Consider the following 23,998-nt stretch of genomic DNA (forward strand, 5'->3'; position numbering starts at 1 on the left):
TGTGCTCTGAAAATATCAAGACTCATACTGCACTGAAAACAAGTTTACAGACACGAAAGTACATCACCTCCATATTTAGAAGTCAGTTGCACATATTAAGTTTTTCATAGCTGTTTCATTCCATACAACTATAATTCCAAGCCGCTCACCCATGTGCGGCAGAGTGGGCTGCTCAAAGCACAGAAGGCAACCATCTCCAAAGCCCTCCTTACAAGAAGGGTGGTATTGGTGGGGGATATTTGTATTTACATGGGTGGTAAATACCTCACCCAAGTCTGCCCAACTTGTAATGAGTGCTGCGGCAACACATTGTGGTTGGGTCCAAACTGGGGTAGCGTAGTGAGCAAAAGAACAATGGATTTAATCCAGATCTCTTGACTGGGGGTGAATGTTTGATTCGTTCAGCATTCCGTCCATCATTTGTTGCCGCAATGAGGGCCTACGCACCAGTGGTGGCCACATCGACTTAAAAAAAAAATAATAAGCACACATCTTGCTTTTCTATTTGGGCACACATCATCAAGATATATGGCCAGGTATTAACACTTACGTTTCCTTATCGACCAGTTATGCTTACAAAAAGAGGGAAGGATACTTATGGTCAAATCCATACCAGATCCTAAAAAGCCAGGCACTTTCTGCCTTGGTGGAGCTTCTGCTGGTGCTCTCTGGGCCCTGTAAAAATGAGAAAACAGTGTTTTAACATAACACGCGCATCATTTAACATATACAATATTCGACTGAAATTAAGTCACAGGATGCATTTAAGCATGTTTTATGTCTTCTTATAGAAAGCGGATGAGCATACCTTCCCTAACACCCGCAACCCTCCCTCCATCTATCCCCAGGGACGGGTAACAAGTTTATTTTAAGGCACTTTTAAAGTCATACAATCTACTAGCTTGTTATATCTGTTCTTGGTATAGCATTATTCTGACACTATAGCTATTTGTTAAGTCTTCTTTTAGGCACCGCATAACTTACTTGTTAGAAGCTGATTGTCTATTCGGTTTGGATTTAGATTAGTGAATTAATGCAAAAGGAATATTAGCACCTGCCACCCTGGTACTTGTAATCTGGCTCGGGCGCAACCCTTTCGGGGGATTAGATGTCTTGGTATTTTGATCTATGATATTTTAAAGTGGTGCTTTTCTGGACTTTTTTACTCAGATATATAATAAAATACCAAAAAAGCATGTGTTCATATGTGAGAGTGCTCAACAGTAGTAGCCGGTAAAGTTTTTGGGGATTTTAGTGTTTATTTATAGTTTATTAGAAGAAATTGAACTTCAGTATGAATGGTAAATATATATGGATGGCAATTGGTGGTAAATACGGTCAATGGTGAGGGCTACAAAAATATATTATTGTGTTGTCTTTCGTTCCAAGGTGCATAACTCATAATTATGAGGTAAATACTGCACCTGGCGCTATTGGTATTTACTTAGTACAGTATGACCTCCCAAAATATTGGGTAACTTGTAATGGTGGACTAGACAAGGGATATGATGTCACATGAGCTTGCTATTTGTACGTAGCCTGTTCTATTGTGTAGTGTTTATATGGCAAAGCTAGCGGTCTAGCCATGCCTTTTGCTGAATAAGTTATGGAAGTCCTGAAGAAGGCCACTCTAGTGGACCGGTTAGCAAATGACTTGGGAGTTGATTCGCATAGTTGTGGTATGTTGAATGATTTATGAGATGATGAGTAGAAAAGGACGGCATCTGCTTCAGGGTTCAATGAGGTGAGGTTAATATAAGTATTAAAGAGAATGCCAAGATTCTGAGCAGAGGATGGGGCGATGCTGGGTTTGGGAGGGTAGTAAATAGTGTGAGGCATTGTTCTGGCTTCTGTGATGGTTGGGAGCAGTGCTTAATTTGAGCCAGTGGTGTCTCTCAGTACGGGCACTTAATTGTCAAGATCTGCACTTGTGACAGTCTGCCACATGGTGGCGCTGTTTGTCTAATATAGAGAAGAGCAAAATAACAGTTGTTTATTAATTCAATATACCTTAACAATGGCTAATATCTACTTTCCAAGCCTTTCTTATAACTGTGTGGGCCTTGAATATTGTGAATTGTTAAACTTGGAGGAGTGTGATACTTAGCAGTTGTGTTGGTACTGGCCTTGGCAGTGCTGGAAGGAACAATGGACAGGTGCAAGCTGCAGCGGCCTCCTGACTAGGGCTCCTGCACTTTGTTTTTCACAAATTAAACACCGGTTGGGAGGTAGACTATCTTGACATCAGTGGGACAAGAAGTGTTTTATTTTAGAATATTGAGGGTCACTGAGTGCAAGGAGGAGCATTTTTGGACTGTTACTGGGTAACATGTGATACATGAAGCCCAATAAAGGGTTGCAGGCTACTTAAATGCGAGGTTTAGTGGGTGAACAAAAGGAAGCAAAATGTTGAGTCTCATGGCACCCTCGAGGAAGTGATCTGTTTGGGTCATCAGGAAACATACTGCAAGGGTCTGTTTGGTCCTTATTACTGGTCTGTGCTACTGATCATGAGTAGCTGAAGAAGCAGAGTGGGCAGCCAGAAAAGACATATGTAAGTGATACCAAGACTTTACCATAATTAACCAGTGAGTCAGCCAGTGCCTAGACACCCTTATCAACATGTTTAGTGAGCCATCCATGCATTGCATTGAATGGCCTGTCTTATGGAATCATACTGTAATGGAAAAGACAGCTGTTTTCTGATATTTCAGACACATAAAAAAAACTATGGATTAGAAGTGTGTTATAATAGGCATATGGTATACATCTTGCAGCCATCATTTTTAGAATGTGCATTAAGTGAAAGTATTGCAGGGCAACAAAATATTTTTCTTAACTTCAACAGAGCAATCACATATTTATGACATTGTGAATTCAGGAGCAATTGTACTATGGGAGCCAAATTGACAGAAAATCCTTAGGAACCCTGTCAAATAAGAATCAACAAAGGGAGACTGGATGCAAACCGGAAGCTGTTCTAGACTGCTTATGGTCCAACAATCTAGAATAGTGTGTACTGGACATCAAAGCGGAGTGCCCAAAGCCAGAATTCTGGGTAGCTTTTTTACTTCATAATTAATTCTACATCCCAACTTCAATCTGACCGTGTTCGCCCCAGGGTTGGCTTCAGTTGGTCCCTTGGCCCTATCTTCTTCATCATGATTTTTACTACACACAATGATTTTCATTCAAATTATATTTTACGTTGCTTCACATGGAATACTTATTTTTTCTCGATTGACTCCCTCTTGAACCATTTATCTTACTTCAGATTTTTGGGGTGTTTAGTTCTTCAATTTATATTATCATTAAAATGACATTGTCTGGGCCTTTAAGTTGTTTTTGTCATTAAATACATTACTAGGTGCTATATTGTTTACACCACATATCTCACAGACACTTCCCAGAAGGTTAGCTGTGTTGTTTATGCTACGCTGCCAACGAGAGCCAAGAATGCTTTTTGTGAAACGTGGCTATTGCTTGTGGGTCCCTCAGTGAGGGTAGTATCAGAGCTCAGTCATAGCTCACATCACGAATGTGAATCTCACACATATCTTGCCACTCAGACTTCCTTTCACTGTGGCTGCAACATATCTCTCTCATCAGCCTTCATAAACATGGGATGACCAAGGGCCGCCTACTCACGATGCAACTATGCATGAGCTTTAAATGTCATCGAAATCATACCTGTTATTCCGAAAACAACTCAAAACATACCTTTTTGCCAAATCCTTTAACTAATTCCTTAGTCTCTCTTTTTTCGCCTACCCCGGGACCTCTCCTCTGACCTCTCTCAGTTACTAGCGCCAAGAAACCGCCGGTGTACGTGCGCTGTACAAATAATTTTAAATAGAAATAGAAATCGACATTCACTGATGAATAGTGCCACAGTCTCAAACTAAGAATGATGAACAGAAATAATCCTTCTATGCTTTAATACTACAATACGGAGGAACACTGTTCAGTTGAGGCGCAGCGGCCAGGGCATCTAACGCCGGACGCTGGGGATCACGGTTCGATCCCCGGCACCGGCGGCGGGGGTCTGCCCAGCACCATGTGGCTCTGGGCAATAGCTTGCTTAATCTTCCCGATGGCTCCTAGCGCCGGGAAACCTACCGGTAGCTGTGCGCTTTACAAATACAGGACTATTTTTATTAATTACACAAAATAACAACAACACATAAGAACAAGTGCTACAGAGCAAAATATTGATAAAACATTGCAAATAAATACGTGCCCTAGTTAATAACGATTGCTATTTGAAATTCAATCAAATGTCTAGCCTATAAATTGCAAAAGCCAACAACAGAATCATATAATTAAATGTTTCCTATGGCACTATATTTGAAGGACACCGGAGGAAATAATACCGTGAGCACCTAATGAAATAAAAAGAGTGGAGACGCAATGAATACCGACACAGCCCTGCCAAGTGCCACGCATCTCGGGTTAAATTAACGCATATTAGTAATTTCCTCGCATCTCCACATGGGTTGGGAATTGTCAAGCAAATGTGTGGCACTTGGCAGGGCTGCAGCACAACCAGTAAAGCTGATCATGGGAAAAGTCGCCTTTGTTTAGCTGCTGGCAGGTGAGGATTGGCTTAGTGCTTGACTAATGTCGCATTCAGAGGGTCGCTCTGCCCTCATTGGACTGCGCTGACGGCCCTCCTCTTCCAAGCTCAATGATTACAAGGCCTGCAGGGAGTGACCCACATGACTGATCAGACAGAGACTCCTGCAATGCCCCATAAGGTAAGATAAAGACAATTGGGTAGAATTTCAAACATTTTGTGCTGGTTAACATTATAAAAGCGATGCTAACCAGCACACAATGTTTTTTTTAAATTTACATTACAGTGCAAAACCTGTATTGCGCTGGAAAGTGCCCTAAAAGTAGCACAATGCAGCGCAAAGCAATGCTTTGCGTTACCACCAAGGGGGCATTACATGGGTGGTACATGGGCGCTCCCATGCAATCACCCATGCCTTTTGGTGCAAACCCCTATCTACAAACGATTGTAGACAGGGTTTAGTGCCAAAAGTTACCACCACTTCAGAGGAGGCCCTAACAGGAGAGATGTTTTTATTTCTCTTTTCTTTTCTGACTTTGCATGCGTGCTGCACTGTGCAGCGCACATACAAAGTGGAGCAAGCTTTAAAACTTGACTATGCATAGTATTTTGTACAGGAAGGACACCCTTCCTGTGCAAATGCTACGCTAGAATCACGCAGAACCATTATCGCTTTAGCGCTAAGGTGTATACGTGGCGCTCCTCAGCTGAAATTAGCGCTGGCACTAGGGAGAGGGAAGGACAGCGCCATATCCCTGAAGATATGGCGCTCTCCAGATTTCTCCCTGTCACTCAACGTAGCGCAGCCTTTTTGGGTGATGTGCTGCATTGGGTGTATTTTTTGAAAATCTGCCCCTTTGTCTGTTGTCATACCCACGGTGACTCTTCCAGGTGGAGGAGCTGCGAGGGGTGCAGCTGAGACTCCACTGCGTGGTATCCCTCCAATGTGATCACCCATGACCTGTGATTGGCTCTGACCCTGCAAGGTAAAAGGAACTACTTTAGTGCAATGAAAAGCAGGAGGGAGCACAACTGTGAATGGCCTGTAGCTTCAAGAATGCCATTATCATCACAATAGCACTGCTGCCTTCTTCTGTCTCAAATGTGTTTGAATGGTCCTCAAAGCAGGGCGTGACACCCACAGGCACCATTTACTTGCATGTAGAGACTCACCAGCACGCCTTTCAAGGGGAAAGAAAAACTATGGGCAAGATGTATCAATATTGGGAATGGCGATTACCTAGATTCTCTGCAATTCACAATGAGAAAATTGCTATTCCTAATGTATGAAACTCATAGAGTTTCATTTAGTGATCACTAGTGTGTCACAAATGCACCAACCTCATAAATATTAATGAGGTAGTCACAATTCGCAACCTGTTAGGAATTGCTAAAATCAATGGGCTGGTGGCCTGCTGGCGTCAGCAGACCACTATGACTGTGATTGCTTTTAAATAAAGCAAACATATTTTTGAATGCAGCCCTTTTTCATTAACCCCTTCGATGCTGTTGACGGAACGGTTCTGTCATGCACGTCGGGTGAGCTGTGCGGATGACGGAACCGTTCCGTCATGACTCCGCCCGTGCAAGGTGGAGTCAGCATGGGCGGGGAATTCGTGCCGCACGGAAGCGGTTAAATGAAAACCGAATGCGTTTTAAAAAGAAAAATTAAAAGTTATCTTTCAATTTTTTTAAGAGTAAGCAGTGGTCCCGGGACCACTACCTGCACTTAAAAAAACGTTTTTACGGACATTCACAGAGGGGAAGGGGTTCCTTGGGGACCCCGTCCGGTTTTCAAATGGGTTACCAACTACGTGAAGTAGGTGATACAATGCAAATGTTAGCAACCACATTTTGGTCACTAAACATTCTTACATACCACTGCGGTTCACTATTAGGAAGGCATGCCCCTTCCTAATATCGAATCGGTATGTATTCACAATTCCAAATTGCGATTTGAATCGCAATTTGGGAATGATACATAGAAAAATGCATTTTTCCGGTCGCAAACAGCCCAATTGTGTGAGTCAGGCTGTTTGCAACCGGAAAACTGCTTGATACTGCTGGCCCTATGTGTCTTAAAACTGTTGTTGAAAGAAGTCGGAACTACCTATTGTCATACGACATGGGTCACTGAGGAACTGCACTTTTTGATTTTGCATTAGGTTTAAACAATGATGGACCATGTTATAAAGCTGGATTCAGGAGGAACTGGATCTTTAACGTAACTTACATGATATGTCCAAGCCTATATGTGCTTCTCATTCTTACAATATGAGTGCCTGTTTCAGGTGAATTTGTTGTAATGTTAACTACTTGAGCAAGATTTTGAGAGATGCTTTTCAATTTGATAAGTTTATACTTCGATCCAGTGGATGGCTGTCATGGCTGTCATAGATTACCGTCTGGGGCTACTCCACATTTCGACAGCCGTCAAGGATTTTTGAAGTGACTAGCAGGGGTGTATCTTCAGGGGGCTGTTTGGGCGGTTACACCCCCCTAATAAATGTCTTTTTTGATAAATGGGTACAGGTGCTTTCAGTTGGATATGGTGAGGTGTCTGTTGGAATTCACCAGGAATTTTTACACACACAGACTAAAAACACACCTACACTCTCCCTCCTCTCTCTGTCTGATAAGAGAATGGAATACATTTTCGCTATTTCACAAAATAATATTTTTTTCTTACTTAGTAGCCCTACCTTTCCACTGCCCCTTAAGCCCCTCTTATGCCCCCTGCTTGTGGTTAATTCATGTTTACCATTATGGGATATCTTGGATTTTGTGCCAATGTTGCATCACAAAAGTGAAGCAATCCACTCAAAGTTTTTTTTCTCCAATTTACTTTCCAGCGCAAAACTTGTTTTGTGCTGGAAATTCCCTTGAAAGTAATGCAACGCAGCGCATAGAGCCTTGTAAAACACCTATACAGCGTGTCTTGACAAGTTCAAATCTGCCCATATTTGCAAATGTGGGCCACCTTTTCAAGTGTCTGATTTGCTAATAGGGGATAGTTTTATTTTTCTGCCTGCGCTTATTTTCTGTCATATTACAATACTTGTGAGCTGGGGGGGAAGGGAGATGTTTCCTCACTGGTCGGGCTGGCAGACACAGGTAAGCTCTCTAACAGCTCAGCACCGAACCGTCACCAACTCTTCAGCCAAATGAATCGGCACTCCCTGCTGCTGTAGCCTCCTGTAATCTCCAACAATACCCCTCAAGGCCCAGTCGGAGAACTTTGAAGACCTCAAGGCAAGCGCTCATCCTGGTAGACACACTCTCTAGGCACTTCTGGTGGCACAGTCTAGTCATGCACACTCTCTGCACTGAAGTTCATTCAACTGTGGAGCATGCGCTTAAGCCTACTAGGCTGCCCATTCTGTTTCAGTTTTATGCTGTACTGACAACAAGAGGCATGTTTTTCTTTATTTCATTATATTTAGAAACACAATGGTCTCTGAAATGGACATGTTGCATATTGGATATTGTCTGCGTGCATTGTTTGATGTCTTATCAGGCTAAGCATATGGCTCCACAGGCCCCTGCGAGCTTCCTCGTGGTGGGTCTTAATTGCGATGAATGATGGCGCTGCAGTTGTTTTACACCATAGTCATCTTAGAAAAAGGCTTTAGGTTAACGACTTTCGATTTAATTAGCTTTACATTAGTTTCAATATATATTTTTAGAGCTTCTTGTTGCTCAAAAGGTTGATATTTCTGATATTTAGAACGTTTAATGCACCTCATTGCTTGGTTTTACTTGCGAGAAAGTGTCACTCTACGTGTCATACATTTGGCAGTTGAATGTCACTCATGAAGGTGGCCTTACCACTATCCCCCAGTAAAGGAAGCAATTTGTAATTTAAATGTATAAAGCGCATTAAAACAAGGCATCAAAGCACTAGAACAAAAAATATATATATAAATGTGTCCTCATGTAACGCCACTGGTGCTATGTAAAGCGCTCTGATACCCGATACCTTCGTGTTAAGTTTGTGCTATATAAAACTGTAAAATAAAAAAAATATATATATATATGAAGAAAATAAGCATACGAGGGGGAGCAACCAAGGCAATTAAAGTTGTGAGAAAAGCCAAGTCTTCACAGTCTTGCGGAATACAGAGTAGGAGGTTAGACTAGTGATGTGTACAGGAAGAATATTCCATAACCTAGCAACTGCCACCGAAAATGCACGCTCACCCCATTTCACCTTCTTATAACAAGCACTTTCCTCTGACCAGCCAATCTCAACTGTCTGTTGGGAAGATAACAATTGAAAGCGGTTCTCAAATATTAAGAACCCAGCTGGTTAAGGGCCTTCAAAACCAGACACAGGATTTGCACATCAGCCTTTTCCTCACTGGGAGCCATTGGAGAGTCCTTAGCCCCTCCATCACCAATAAATGTTTAGGAACGCCCAAAACCAACCGCACAGCTCCATTCTGGATAACCTGCAGTTTGTTAAGGGAATACTGGTTGGCGTTCAAATGCAGAGCATTACAGTAGTCAAGGTGAGGTGCTATTAATGGAATGACCACCAATACTCTTTGCTCCTTGGGAAGGAAGTGGAAGGATTCAACTGGGTAGAAGTGCAGATGAATACTTGGGCAGAAAGCTGATTGCATTCTCCTCTGACCGAACCTGATGGGTCTTCGGGAAAGGTGGGGTTTTCTTTATGAGTGCATCATGTTACATATCATCAACAAGATATTATATCTGTCCACAAGTAGAAAGAAGTGATTCTATTGCGACTTGCTGTCAAAGCGATAATAAGCAATTCCAACTTATAGCTAAAAGTGGAAGTACTGAGATCAGACAATATCTCATGACATGGCGATCTGTACCACAAAGATCAGAAATAAGTTAGCAGTTGAATGGTACAACAACTACACCTCTGTGTCTTATGGCTGGCCCCTAGACTAAAAACGACAGAGGCTGAGTAACTCTCTACCATACATCTGTCACAAACTCCACCACATCGGCTACAACCCATCTGAGCACCTGGGTTATAGGATTCATAGAACTATTATACTATTATACATAGTAGCCATTAGAACGCGAGGGTGCTACACTTCTGGTAGGAGAGTGTCTACAGGTTGTGGTGCTCCACCTGCGCGTCAATCATATCGGCACCTGTAATGTGGCGTGAGTCAATGATGTGAGCAGTGCTACTGAGGGGGATAGGTAGGTATATGCCACTCCAAATGGCAAGATCATAGGAGATGACCTACAAAGACTTGGAAATATAGCTTGGAACTTGTGAATGAGCCATAGCAGAACTGACTGAACTTCATGAACTCTCCAACACACGCATGATGGCGCATAGCTAGCACACACATTCCCCATAAGACACTTCCTACTCTTCAGTCATTTCCTCACATAAGAATGCCTGTCTCTCACTTTCCATGTTCGGTAGCTCATTAGCCCTCTAGGTCACATGGCACTCAGAGATATTTAGGGATGTGGCCAATACAGCTCTGGCCTTCTTCACTGCCTGAAAGCCAACAAACATCAATTGTGGACTAAATGCCTGCTTGCGATGGCCCATCAAACTCTTTATCGTGTTGCCTTCAATGTCATGGTCTTTGATGGTCACGGTTGGGTTTTCTTTTGAAAAGGGTTATGCATGAGTAAGGTAATCTGATACATGTGTGTTCCGAGTTACTCACAAAACCTTCTTTAAGAGCTGAATATTTTTTGCACTACTGTAATGGCGTGAGCTGTTCGTGGTTCACTTCAGTCAACAAGGGGATGACGATGAAAGCCCAGATTCTGGGGGTAACTGGCACTTGTTTTGGCTTGCTAAAAATGTTGCGGAAGTTTCTGCCTCTCTTGTCCGAGGATCACAAGAGGCTGACGGTGCAGGCCCTGATAGGCTCCAGGCTGGATTATGCCAACAGTCTGTACCTGGGCCTACCAGAGTATTTGCTGCAGAGGCTTCAAGTGGCACAGAACGCGGCGGCCAGGGCCATTTTTGGCCTAAGTAGACGCACCAGCGCCTCTGGGTTGTTGGTGAAGCTACACTGGCTACCCATCCGCAAACGGATTGCCTTTAAGGCGCTGACCCTGGCCTATAAAGCTCTCCATGCGGTGGGAGCCAAACATCTTCGAAAGAGACTCACTTTCTACCACCCTACTCGCGCGTTGAGATCGGAATCTTTACTTCTTGCGGCTGTTCCGCGTGTGAAGAGGGCTCGCCTAGGTGGCCGCTCCTTCAGTCTTCTGGCCCCACAGATGTGGAATTCTTTACCGCTCCCTTTGCGGGGGGCGACCAGTCTTCTTGAATTTAGGAAAGGCCTCAAAACCTGGCTGTTCTCTCAATAGGTTTGCCTGTAGCCCTGTTTCTTTTGTGGACTTTTAATCTGTTTTTATCTGTGTTGTGTTATTCTGAAACCAGTTTCACCTTACCTAAAGCGCCGGGATTCTCTTTTTGAGTAACCGTTGCGCTATACTAAATAAAAAAATAACATAACATAACATAACATAACATAGATGTCCCCAACGACTGTACTCTGCTGTCGCCTGTCCAAGCTCCAGACACCTGTACACTTTTACAGGAGGCGTAGAGCACCAGCCGCACATTAGCCATGCCCCTAGCATGGACAGGATGCTGTCCGACCCCCATGAGCAGGAGAAACTGTTGCGCTGGGGAAACATACTTTATGACGAAGCTCGAAACACGCTGCCCCTTCACAGCATCGGCAACAGAAAGAACGCATCTTTAGCACGCAAACATTCTACACTCAAGTCATTACAACAACTTGCTTTGGGGGGCGCATTGGTGGAACGGTGTTGGAAATAAAGTCCAACACCTTCCCTACTGTTGTGCAGACTGGAGTTGGAATATTAAATTAAACTAGTCCAATAGCCAGCACCCTTCTAAGACAAGTTGTTAAAACAACTTGAGTACAGACAAATTAGCGCCGAGACGCCCACGGGCCATTGTTCGCGCTCTAGAAAAATGATTAATAAATACATAAATAATTAAATAAATAAATAAATTAAATAAAGACGCATTTGTTCAATTGGCGGCGTTCCTAAGGCATACGTGAAAAACACATGAAGAATACCGTCATACATTCGCTGAGCAGTGGCAGACTAAAAGTCCCCAACTGGAACTGGAAGCTGGAGTTTCAATGTGAGGGAGACCCTCCTTCTGCCATGGGTGATGTCAGATCGGAAAGTGGGGAGCCCTCTATTCAGGAGCGGCAGGAGAGGTGACGAGGGGCACAAGGAAATCTTGTCACTCCCCCTGCAAAATGTAAGGGAAGTGAGCCTTGCCAATCTTTTCTGACAATATTTACTAATAGAAAACTGGAGAGTGGTTGATCTGCCGACCTATCCCACTTGGCACTGCTTTTTCCTGTTTTGCATAAAGTTTGAAATTATCTTCCAGGCTGATCACGTCTAATAAGCAGAAGGATTTATTGATCCTAAACACGTTGTTTAATTTTTCCGATCGTGTATGTATTTGTTAATGAAATTATTTTTGCACAAGCCACATGTGAAGCAACTGCATGGTGGGAAGAGGGAATGAATATTTAGATGCTAAGGTTTTAAGCGATCAAACTGCACGACTGCTGTGATTTTAGACTGAAACCTTAACTCCTTGTTACCTGCAGTTCATCAATGCATTCATTAGTTGTCACTGTTAACATCCGTGATCAGTTTTAAGCAATATTACATTAACTATAGTTTTTGTTAATGTGTGCTGCGTCTATTTTGTGTGCACATGTGACATTTCTGGCATGTATTGGTGATGTATCATTGCATGTTGAAATTTTGCACTCAGTCTTAAGACTTGCAGCCTCTTCCACTCAATGCTTTTGCCACCATTGCTTTCCTATGATGTATTTCGCCACAAACAGTACAAGTCGGGTCGCTGCTGCAGAGACTGGGGCCTGAACCAATCAATGGGCATCGATCCAAAGTTAGGCGAACGCTAGTTAAACAGAGCCTAGCAATGTCCAGCAGGATTACCGGTGCATTTTTACTGCTTACTGAATCGGCATTTTAAAGTGCAGGTCCCTGTGGCATGACAAGAGAGCAGTGATATTTAGTAATGTATTCTTTTCAAGCAGTTGTGTACCACGGGTACCAAGGGCCCTAAGAGCAGGCCAGCACGGAAAACAGCACCAATGCCCCCTGGTGGGCCAATAAAAGAAGTGCTTAATTTGTTTAAAAAAAAGAAGTGATATGGGGCCAGATGTAGGTAATCTCAATTTACCTATTTTTAAATACCGAATCATACCGATTCGGTATTTAAGAATAGGTAAATGGGATGTAGGTAATTTTTCGTAAAAAATTACCGAATCGGTAAGTTTCGGTAATTACCAAATCCGTATTTACAGCCTGGAGGCCCATAGGAATGAATGGAAATTACCGAATCGGTAAATACCGATTTGGTAAAAGAGGTAAAAAATTGAAGAGTGGCAGGCTGTCATTTTGACACCCTGTTGCACCCCTCAATTGTGTATGGGTGCACCTGTGGCACATACATGCCCTCATGTATGTCTGCCACATCGCACTGTTGGAAAAGCAAAAAAAATGCGTTTTCAAAGGTTTTCATTATTTACCACCAACTTGTAGTTGGTGGTACATAACGAATCCTTAACTGAGGAATGCACCAACTTGAGTGCTCCCTACATCCTGGATTAGATAATTTACAGAATCGCTATGTTAAGAATTCAGTATTTTACCGAATCCTTAAATTACCGATTCGGTAAAATACCGAATCCTAAAAAAATGACACCTACATCTAAAAAGCCCAATACCGGTCGGTAACGGCCGAAATTCGGTAATTTTGGCCGTTACCGACCGGTATTGGGCGACCTACATCTGGCACATGGTCTTAGATTTTCTTTGGAGCCCACCGCCGGCACTGACTAAAGTTGCTCCATACCAGGGCTTCCTAGCTTTGATTCCACCCCCAGCCTCGTTCTTCCACCCCATCATAGCTGCCAGGTTTCCCAGGTCCATGCGTAATGTGCTGCTGCATTCCAATTTTTTTCTTTTAAATCCCTGGGACTTGTAGTTCTACTTCTTTTTATAATTAATTACACAGAACAACAAATCCCAGAATTCAACAAAAAAACCTGAACTGGTGCAGTACATAACGCATGGAAATTAGCACGGCTTACCTGCCAACACTTCCTGTCTCTTTATCTTACTTGCAGGTTCTTTTTCCTCCCTCTTTCTTTTCGGGTCAGCGTGCTTAATTTAAGCCGGTGGTTTCCGATGCTCAGCACCGGCACTTATGGCCGTCTGCCACATTGTGGCACTGCTTGTCTATTTTGGAGATCAGCACAACACTTGTTTATTAATTCAATATAATTTGACACTTACTACCACCTGCCATCCATGCCATTCTTATGGCCTTGGGGGCCAGGAATCGTCTAAAATGTCTCACTTGTAGGTGCATGATGGTTATTAGTTGTGGTGACACGGTCAATGGCAGGAGCAATGGGTGGTTCAAGCTGTAGTGGCATCCTGACCAGGGCCCTCACACCGATTTATTTGCAAATTCAATCAATCAATCATTCAAAGCATTTATATAGCGCACTACTCACCCAGAGGGTCTCAAGGCGCTAGGTGGGGGTTCGCTACTGTTCGAACAGCCAGGTCTTGAGTTGCTTCCTGAAGGCGAGGTGGTCCTGGGTCAGGCGGAGGTGGGTCGGGAGGGAGTTCCAAGTTTTGGCGGCGAGGTAGGAGAAGGACCGTCCCCCTGTGGTGGCTCTTCGGATGCGGGGGACGGCGGCGAGGGCGTGGCCTGTCGATCGAAGCTAGCGTTTGGGAGCGTAGGAGTTGAGGCGGCTGTTGAGGTATCCTGGGCCTTGGTTGTGTAGGGCTTCGTGTGCGTGGGTGAGGAGACGGAAGGTGATTCTCTTGTTGACCGGGAGTCAGTGCAGGTCTCTCAGGTGTCCGGAGATGTGGCTGCGACGGGGGATGTCCAGGATGAGTCGTGCTGAGGCGTTCTGGACCCGCTGGAGTCTCTTCTGGAGTTTGGCGGTGGTTCCGGCGTAGAGGGAATTGCCGTAGTCCAGACGACTGGTGACGAGGGCCTGGGTGACCGTCTTCCTGGTCTCGGTGGGGATCCACCAGAAGATCTTACGTAGCATGCGCAGGATGTTGAAGCACGACGAGGAGACGACGTTGACTTGTCTGGTCATGGAGAGGGAGGAGTCCAGGATGAAGCCCAGGTTGCCTGCGTGGTCTGTTGGTTTGGGTGCGCTGCCCAGGGCGGGGGGCCACCAGGAGTCGTCCCAGGCGGAGGGTGAAGATCCCAGGATGAGGACTTCCGTCTTGTCCGTTAGGCACTGCTGGTCACTGTTTTCCTGTTTTTTAGTTTCTCCTTCTTTATCCTTTTTCTGACTTTTCTCTCTTCCTCTGGGAAATGGTATAATAGTATAATGATGAAAAATAAGTGTCAGTCCCCTAAAATGAGTGCGCTGCCCACCACCTGCAGCCACTAACACAAATTAAACACTGAAAAAGACTGCCATAACTGAAGGGCATTTGGTCCCTGACGCACGTAGGCCAAGGTGCCACTACATAGGCTTCACTAATTTACCTCAACCCTGTTTTCTACAGTGAACAATACTGAATGGATTATGTTGAGGTATTATAGGATACTTGTGGCAGTGTACAAAAGGTGGCCAAGCAAATAACAAATGTTTTAATCCTTCACCTAACCAACAACTGCGTGGAACTGCCCCACCCCTGTCCAGACACTGGCACTTGGGTCAACAGGACCTATCCAGAGTTACCTCACTACTAAACAAGACCGGACTGGTCAGCCGGGCAAGAGCGCAACCCCCGGGAGGCTGGGGCCCCAGGAGGCCAGTTTTGACACTTGGAGGCAGTGGCAGGCCATGACCCTCAACACTGGAGGGGCATCCAGTGGGGGGGCGACAGACTAACCGGAGGGGGGGGGGAGGGGGAGGCAGAGAGATATTTAAAAAATAAAATGTACTTACCTGCATTTTCTCCTTTCTTCTGGAGTCAGCTCGAAGGCACCTCAACGAGCCTCAGGACAACCCCCTTCTGCAAATCCGGAAGCTGCTCTCATGCTGCAGATGAGCAGCATGACAGCAGCACCAGGATTGGCTGGAGCGGGCTTACTCGAAGCTCCAGCAGACCCAGGAGGCCTGGGCTTGCTTTTCACACAGCTGTCTGGGACAGCTAGGTGGAGAGGTTTACACTGCGTAAGTCAGGCTGGCCGTGGCAAGACGGCTAGTTAAAGTGACTTGCGCGCAGTGACATGCGCGATCCCAGTGGCAGCCTGAAAGAGTTGCTCTGGTTCTAGCGCGCATTAGCACTTCTGCACATGGGGGCTTAATTTATAATTTTTGCCAGGGCTGCTTTAAATTCCCAGTCTGGCCCCACTACTAAACCTGCCTGGGCGACTGTATGCAACAATCTACCCTTCATCAGCCCTTCCTCCGTTAAGACTTTGTGACATATCCATGACTAAGAGCTGTGAAGCGGCTACAAAGCAAAATGGTCAGTGCTACACAAAACTCCAAACAATAAATAAAATTCAAAAAAATAACCCGCCGCGCAGACACTTCTCCCCATCCAGCTGTTTCCAGAAAACAGCAGAATGTTCCCCCGAAGTAATTGCTAATTTCTCATCCTTCCCTCCCCTGTTTATTTTTACCTGTGCAGGCACAGTCAAACAAGTCTCAAGGTGGCCGTGAACAAAAAAAATTATTAGGATTTTTCCAAAATTCAGTACTTTAGAGTCATTCGCCCTCTCCCGGTGCCGGTCGTTTACATTTTATTAGGCTGGAAAGTCGCACCACATGCTAAAATCAATAGCAACATAATATTGATGTGCAATGGCAGCGCCGGGATCGCACTGGCGCGTTCCCGTTAAGTGCAGACAGTGCGGCCATTTTGAAAGCTTACACAACAGACAATCATTCCCTGAGGAGCGATCAGATTTCAGTAGGTACACAATTCAGATCGACGGCCCGGGCTTGTCCGTAATATGTTTTTGCTGCGTGGATTTTAGGAGGAGAGAGTGCAGCGAACCTCAGTAAACCACATATATTCAATAACAAAAAAAGGACTCTTTTTTTTCTGTGTCCTTGTGCCTCGTGGTTATTTTTATGCACCGCCAACTAACTTTATAGACCTCTGTGGCCGATTAAACCAAGAAGCATTTATTTGCCTCTGCAATTCTAAGGCTTCTGAACACTTCTCTGAGACCGAAATACATTGGAACACAGGCGATTCGTGAAGCTTTTTAATTGTAATGTAAATGCAGATGTGTTGACCACACATCTGCATTTACAATACAAGGCCTAAGTTTGGAACGCACCTGGACTTTTCAGAGGAAGTTGCTTGAGCACAGCAGAGAGGTCAGGTTACACATGCATTATATGCGGACTAAGGGCAGGTGTATGAAGCGTTTTACGGCCACAAATTCACCAATTCCAAGGTTGTGGCCATTAAAATGATTTTCGCTACGTGCTAATCCATTTTTAGGGGTCAGAAAATGTTTTCGAACTGCTAAAATTCTGAAGAAATAATGGATTTGATATCCGGAAGGGCCATGTTTTAGGCGTCCCTTACAAATACCGAATTGATGTCATAAGTACCAATGTTTTGAGACCGAAATCTGGTTGCAAAACATTGAAGTGTTGCTTGATCACCAAGTTGGGGTGCTAACACTTTAGCAAAAAAGAAGAGGGTCCCTTTCTAGTAAAAAAAAAAATAAAGGGCCTTATTTACAATGAGTCTGCGCCACCGGATGTCACTTTTTGCGATGCTCCGGTGGCACAGAGGCCTGCACCACATTCACCAGGCAGCACTAATCCACTTTGCGTGGCTTAATGCAGCAGCGTAAATATTCTTCCCTTAAACACAGTTTTCTGCATTTAAGGGGCATGCAATGGGTGTTGCTGGGGTGTTCCGAACAACACACATGGCTTTTTGACAGTGCTCCAGATTTACGAGGAATTGTTACTCTGAGGCAGAGCAAAAAGCATACGCATTCCCAGGGGAGGCGTAAGCGGGTTTCAATGAGGAGACATACCTTTACTTCTCCTTGTTTTTTCCTTTTTCGGAGTGCTGCAGCACACAGAGAAAGAGGAAAAAGCCTCTTGTGATTATTTTTGTGCAGGAAGGTGACCCTTTCTGAACAAAAACAATCATCCCCGCAACGCAGGCACCCTTGCACCATGGCACAAAAGTGCCTGCCTTGGAGCATGGCAGCCTATTGTGCCCCAGCGCAGGGGAAAAGAACAAGAATGCTCCATATCTTATAGATACAGCGCATTCCTGCCCTTTTCTTTTACCGTAGGGCAGCGCTGCAGGAAGGACAGCGGCGTTGCCCTTTTCTTTTCTTGTAAATAAGGCCCAAAGTTTGTTGGGGAGTGGGCACTACTCCTGGAGACCACTGCTAACTCTCAAAAAAGGAAACAATAAAAGTAACTTCTTCTTTTTAACCCCTTCGATGCTGATGACGAGCTCAGCTTGTCATCAGCCACGGGGGGCGTGTGCGGATGACGAGCTGAGCTCGTCATGTAACGCGGCTTTTGTAAAAAAGCCGCGCAGCGCAAAAATGACCGCCGCAGCGATGCGGTTAAATGCAGCCGCGTTTCTTTGAAGGAAAATTGGCTGCATTTAAAAGAAAATGTTTACTTTCTTGAAAGGAAATAAGAGAAAAGGTGACTTGCTGATCCCAGCCGGCCACCATCCCCGTGTTCCTGTGATGGGCTCCAAAAGGAATGAGTTGCAATTTGCGACCTACCTCATGAATATTAGTACAATAGGTCTGATTGCGACCCACTCCAAATCTTATATTTCTGAACCGACTTATGTGTGTCTATAGGTCAGTTTGGAAAATGATTTACTGGTCACAAAAATACTGGTTCCACACTGCAAACAGTATTTTGCGAGCAATAAGTAGTACATCTGGCCCTATTAAGGCGCCTATTAGGATGGCGGACGGACCTGCGTCCGTCCGCCACCCCCGAGGTGGAGGGACCGTCCGCAGGGGTAGCGGCAGTCCCTCCGGTGGAATTAGGATGTGACCGCCACCCTGGCAGTCACTTCCTGTATATTTAACATTGCGGCGGGTGCTGCTTTAAGCAGCACCCGCCGCAAGGTTAAATATGCATGCTTTCCATTTGCATGCACAAAACGGCAGGCACCGCGCGGTGCCTGCCGCTTTGTAAATGCAAATGCTGGGGGTACCATAGGTACCCCCCAACGGCCCCCCAGAAGCTATTGTCCACATGCTTTTCCACGGCGGTAAATCCGCCGTGGAAAAGCATGTTTTCAAACCCATTGTAATTTGGCTGGCGGTGTCTTGGAGACACCGTCTTGCAGACATCATCACCAAATTACGGCCAACACCCCGCGGATCATAATCTGGCGGTGGGTGTTTTGAAGGTCCGCAGCGGTGATTCCGCATCCTCAGGGCCGGCGGTGGCTTCCACCGGCCCGGAGGATGCGGAATCACCGCAATCATAATCGACCCCTAAGTCGGCATACAAATCAGTTTGGACCATTATTTCATAATAATAACATGAGCAATAAGTCTGTTATTATACCACATTTTGTTCCTGATTAATAGTGGCATAGATATATGTTGGTACTATTTCCCAACAGTACCTTTTTTATCTGATTCAAACAAACAGCTGTTATTGTTGCATCTGTAGCGCGGAGAAGAAGAGGTTTACTTGTGATAGATTTCCCATTAGCAGTGGGAATGAAATGTCTTAGAACATACATTGACCGATGTTCGATGTTGCTGTGCATTGTAAAGAGAAGGGGGAGCACTTTCTCACATTACTGACGATCAACTACCTGAACACTTTCAGATTACTAAATCAGTATGACGCATCAACAGCATTCTATGGAAATAATTGACAACGGTGTATCACATATGCACCGGTTTAACATATAGATTGTGATCATTATAGTACCAGCATTCAGTCATTGCAAATATAAACAGGAATGGATGAGGCATTTCTGGGTTCTTTAATGCATGCATAGCATTTCAGTAACACTCACTGCGCTGGTCAGCCTTTCCTAAAATCGGGAGCTAGGATACGTCGGGGGAAGTTAGTGATGTCAACATTAAAATAAAGCAACCTACTTTTCTTTAACTTTGTAGTTTTTTCCGGAATGTCTTCCTGCACAACTTGATTTGACACGTTATTTGTGTATTTATTTAATGTACTGTACTGATGTAGATAATCAAATAGTTACATATAAAGCATAATCTTGGATGTAAAACAGAGAGAATGAAATATCAATCTAGTGGCTGAATTACATAATAAGAAAACCAGATATCACTGCTGGCTTCCCCTCTTCACCAAACTGTGTGATCTTAGGCAGTTATTTTATTTCACTGTGCTTCCATTTTTCTTCATTGTTACATTTGACAGCAGCTTTGAATCCATTATTTCAGTATGTGTACAGAACAAAAGCATGTCACTCCTTAGGGTATACATTTTTTTGAATTGTGAGTCTGCCATTTTTTTACATGACGTTTGTTGCATGAATTACATGCCAATAGTTTGATGGCTCGGCTCGTATCTGGCTCTCTCTCGCAGGTGGAGCAGACGGGCAGATGATGTTACCCCAACAGCAGTGAGTGTTCTGAATTGCTAATGAGTGCCAGGGGTAACTCATCTCAGGGGCGGCCTTAGGCATGTGCAAGCTGTGCACCTGCACAGGGCCACCAAACCCCAGGGGCCACAACACCAATATATATCCTTAATGTAATAATCCTCTGAGGATGGATACATATTTGCGTGGTGGCCCCTGGGAGGGATTTGGCGGCCTCCGGCTCTGTCCCACTTCCAAACACCCTGACTCCCACCTCTTCACTGACCTCCGCGCTCCGCCCCGCCCAGACCCCCTCTTCCGGGGCCCCCTACCTACGCTCCCTGCCCAGGGCCCCCATGAGCCTAGAGCTGCCTCTGCTCATTGAGTGATCACCTTCTTGGCATGCATCAGAGCTCCTGGGCACCACTGTGATGGATGCCACTCTGGAAGATTTGTCAGCTGCCCAACTCACCCACATACAGGCGAAGTAGACCTACCATGGTTTGTGGGGGGAGGGGCTGTAAAATGGCTGACTGTACAAACATGACTTCCTGCTTGGGCAAGCATGGGAGATGTGAGGGACGAAAGAGGCGGGGCTACTCCGGAGGGAGGATGGGTTGCACCCTCTAAGGGGAGATTAGGGGAGATTATTTTGCTCTGCCTCCCTAAGGCAATGCCGGCAACGCGCCAAGGAGATGTGAATGGCTCCTGCCACAGGGTTTTGTTACCTCACCAACAGGCAAGGCCGTGGAACTCACAAGGGGCCTGTGCTTTGTTCCTGAGCCAATTAGACAGCCATTCAGCATCTCATTCACTCGAACTGGTTCTCGGCCGGCCAGGAGCATGAAAGGCACAGCCCACTTTCCTTTTAAAAAACAGCCTCCTTTATTTTCCGCGCAAGCTGGGCCAACCAACCATATGTACAATCATCTAGGACGATTAAATTAAATTACACAATTTGGTACCGTTTTTTCGCACTACCTTGGATGATGACGTCTGGTACAGCTGAGTCCAATGCATTATGCGTAGAACCACATTATCAAAAGTTTAACCATTTCAAAATGTACATTTTAATTCAAATACATAACTAGAACAAGAACAGACACGCATTGATATTCACTCTTTTTAAGTAGTCCCAACAACATGATATATGTTTTGACCACGTTTCCTGACACTTTTCAGTACCTTTAAAAAAACTATAATTTCTCACTAAGAGACAAACATACGATTTGCCAAATTACCATGATTATGCTACATTTAATGCACAATTTTACATCTGCCAGACGCGTAAAATCGAGAACAACTGCTGAAGATGTGGAGCAACTACCAAGAGGGTTGCAGGCTGGCACCATCGGTTCCAGCCCGGTGCCCAGACTTGGCCTCCGGCGCTGAAGTGAGGTCACTGCATGCTTCAGGACGGGTTGCCCGGCAGCACCGTTGCTGCTGGCTGGTATAAAGCAGACGAGGGCACGCAAGGAGACCAGCTCTCGGAGCTCTATAAAAAGCAGGGCCTTGTCAGAGCTTCAGAAAAGGCGCGCTTGGGGCCGCCCTTGCCAAAGCCGGTGTTGCTATGGTTACTGATGAAAGAAGGTTCGGGAAAGACGAGGAGCCGTCAAGGGGCGTAATCGAGACCTTAAAACCTGTTCCAAATGATTTGGCCGCTTGGCGAAAGTATGCCTGTTGCATCGCTATATTAAAGTTTTCGAAGGCTGCTTGTGGAGGACACTCAAACAATGAAATTTAATTTCATATTTCCACTTCCTTTTGCAAGAAAAGTAGCCCTGTTCCTTGTGTTCGGCGCCTTCAGTGTCTCTGGGCCTAGTCCACACAGTACACTCTGGGCCTAGTCCACAGAACACCGAACTCATGCTATTGTAAGGAGACTGTGTGGAAATGACCTCTCAATTCTCAGAGTGTTTGAGGCAAAGCTCATTGGCTTTAATGGAGCATCTGAAGTTCCAAGGAAACATTCATTGGGAGAGTGGATTAAAATCCTACAGACAGCAAAACGCGAAGCGCAAACATCTCCGCTCATACGCTCTGCATCTCTATTGCCACAGATGCTGTGTGGATGCAAATTTACTGGTCCAAGACGTCAGTGATTATGAAGGTCTCCAAATTAAGTCAACAATATTGATAGGAATAAAATGATAAGCTCAGCGAATGAAGACCGCAAGTGGCACAGCTCCAGTAATTATTCTGCTTTCACGCGGGGCGCGGAGTCGATGAGCGATTACGTGTATATTCCAGATGATGGTCTTTCAGACTTGATGAGAGTTTTACTACATCATGAGAAGGTCACCTCAGTGGTTTTTATATTTTGTTCATATCACACACGCTTTTAATTTCAAAGCCATCTGATTCGTTACATGGTGTCACGGCTTCCAATATTCTCATTCATTTATGAAATAGAATAATATTCCCAGTACCGCGCACAAAATAATCCCATGCGTTTCCTTATAAGAGATGAGTTTTTAGGGTGGTGGTGTAGAACTGCTTAGAGGTGTTAATTAAGTACCTCGCTTCTAAGAACCTTGCCTCATCTTAGCCATAGAGTCTTTTGTAGCCTACGACTTGGTGATGGTGCCTCCTGGGACCAAGAGTCATTGCCTTGTCCCCTTCTGGGCGTGTGGTGTTGCACAGGTGCCTCCTCACAAACTTCGATACGTTCCAGAAAGTTGCAAAGTGCTATGCTTTCTCACATTTGTGGAGTTCTCATGACTTGGTCAATAGCCTATGTTGCAAAGTGTACAGATGCAGCAAAAAAAATAAAACATGTATTTTCCATTCAGTTGGTTTTTTTTTAGTGAAAACCCCTCAAAATAGCCAGGAAACGTGGTGAAAATTATTTTGCAATTCACAGAAAACATCTGCAAATGCGAAATTAATCGGGGATTTTGTGAATTGTGTGAAGTGCAAAAATTGGGTACTTTCTTAGCATAAAACATTACACACCTCTACTTTTCTTGTTAAGTGAACTCTTCAATATGCTAGGAAAGATACTTGGTTCTGCTGCTTAAGAACATGCCTTTATCTGTCAATTACATGGCTGAGCAAAGACTTTTACCATACCTATTGTCTTGTTACAATGGCGCCTCCATTTTCAATTAAGTGTGTTGGTTTATCAGCAAACCTAGGACTTATTTCTCCACGAAGACACCGACAATTTGCAACAGAGGTGGGGTAAGTGTTTTAAAAAAAATCCTTCTAGAAATAACAGCTGTAAACTATCTCCAAAAATATGCAATGCTATAAACAAAGGAGCCCTTGATTGGCGAAAGAATTTCTGGCACTATGTTAACTGGCACTAAACCACGAAGGTTCGACATGTGACAATCGCCTTCAGTACGTCTTTGAGAGAACGTTCCACATATCAAGTCAGGAGTGATCAGTCGGCACCATGAGATGGATTAGGAATGAATCTACATTCATGTTGGAATGTTAAAGAAAAGTGTTCAGATTTGCCCTCATGAATACTGGTTCCTGAGGTGGTCCTCAACCTCAACCAATGCCAGGTAGGATGAATCCTTGTTACCTCTTTGTTTTCCACTGGCATTTATAGGAGAAAGTGAAAGTAGGTGGAACTAGCCCCTACAACTGCTGATGGGCCACAGGGACATTGAAAGGCCAAGTCCCCACCATCCCCAAGCCCTGAGATGAGGATTTGATGGGTGCTGTCATGACCAATGCGTGAATGTCGTGACGAGGAGGGCGATGTGGACAAGCGATAAAACAGGAAACTGAGAGGCGCAGCAATCAATAGTGCAGCGGTGTAGTGGCTGGTGCATGCCCCTCCTGCCTCCTAATTACAGCTGCTGGTTACTTCCTAACGGGTTGCGGAGGCCCATTTTCTTT

The 23,998-nt window shown here is 44.7% G+C and overlaps 1 protein-coding gene across 1 annotated transcript in view; it reads right to left on the minus strand.

Annotated features, from left to right (window-relative positions):
* The window catches only part of SLC9A9 (solute carrier family 9 member A9), a 3,064,289-nt gene that overhangs the window by 511,728 nt on the left and 2,528,563 nt on the right, over positions 1–23,998 (minus strand). The window contains exon 14 of the mRNA XM_086943725.1: positions 596–675. Within this exon, the coding sequence (XP_086799851.1) occupies positions 596–675 (80 nt within the window). The remainder of the gene's footprint in view (positions 1–595; positions 676–23,998) is intronic.

Source organism: Lissotriton vulgaris, chromosome 11 (assembly GCF_964263255.1).
Source record: "Lissotriton vulgaris chromosome 11, aLisVul1.2, whole genome shotgun sequence".
Lineage (NCBI taxonomy): Eukaryota > Metazoa > Chordata > Amphibia > Caudata > Salamandridae > Lissotriton > Lissotriton vulgaris.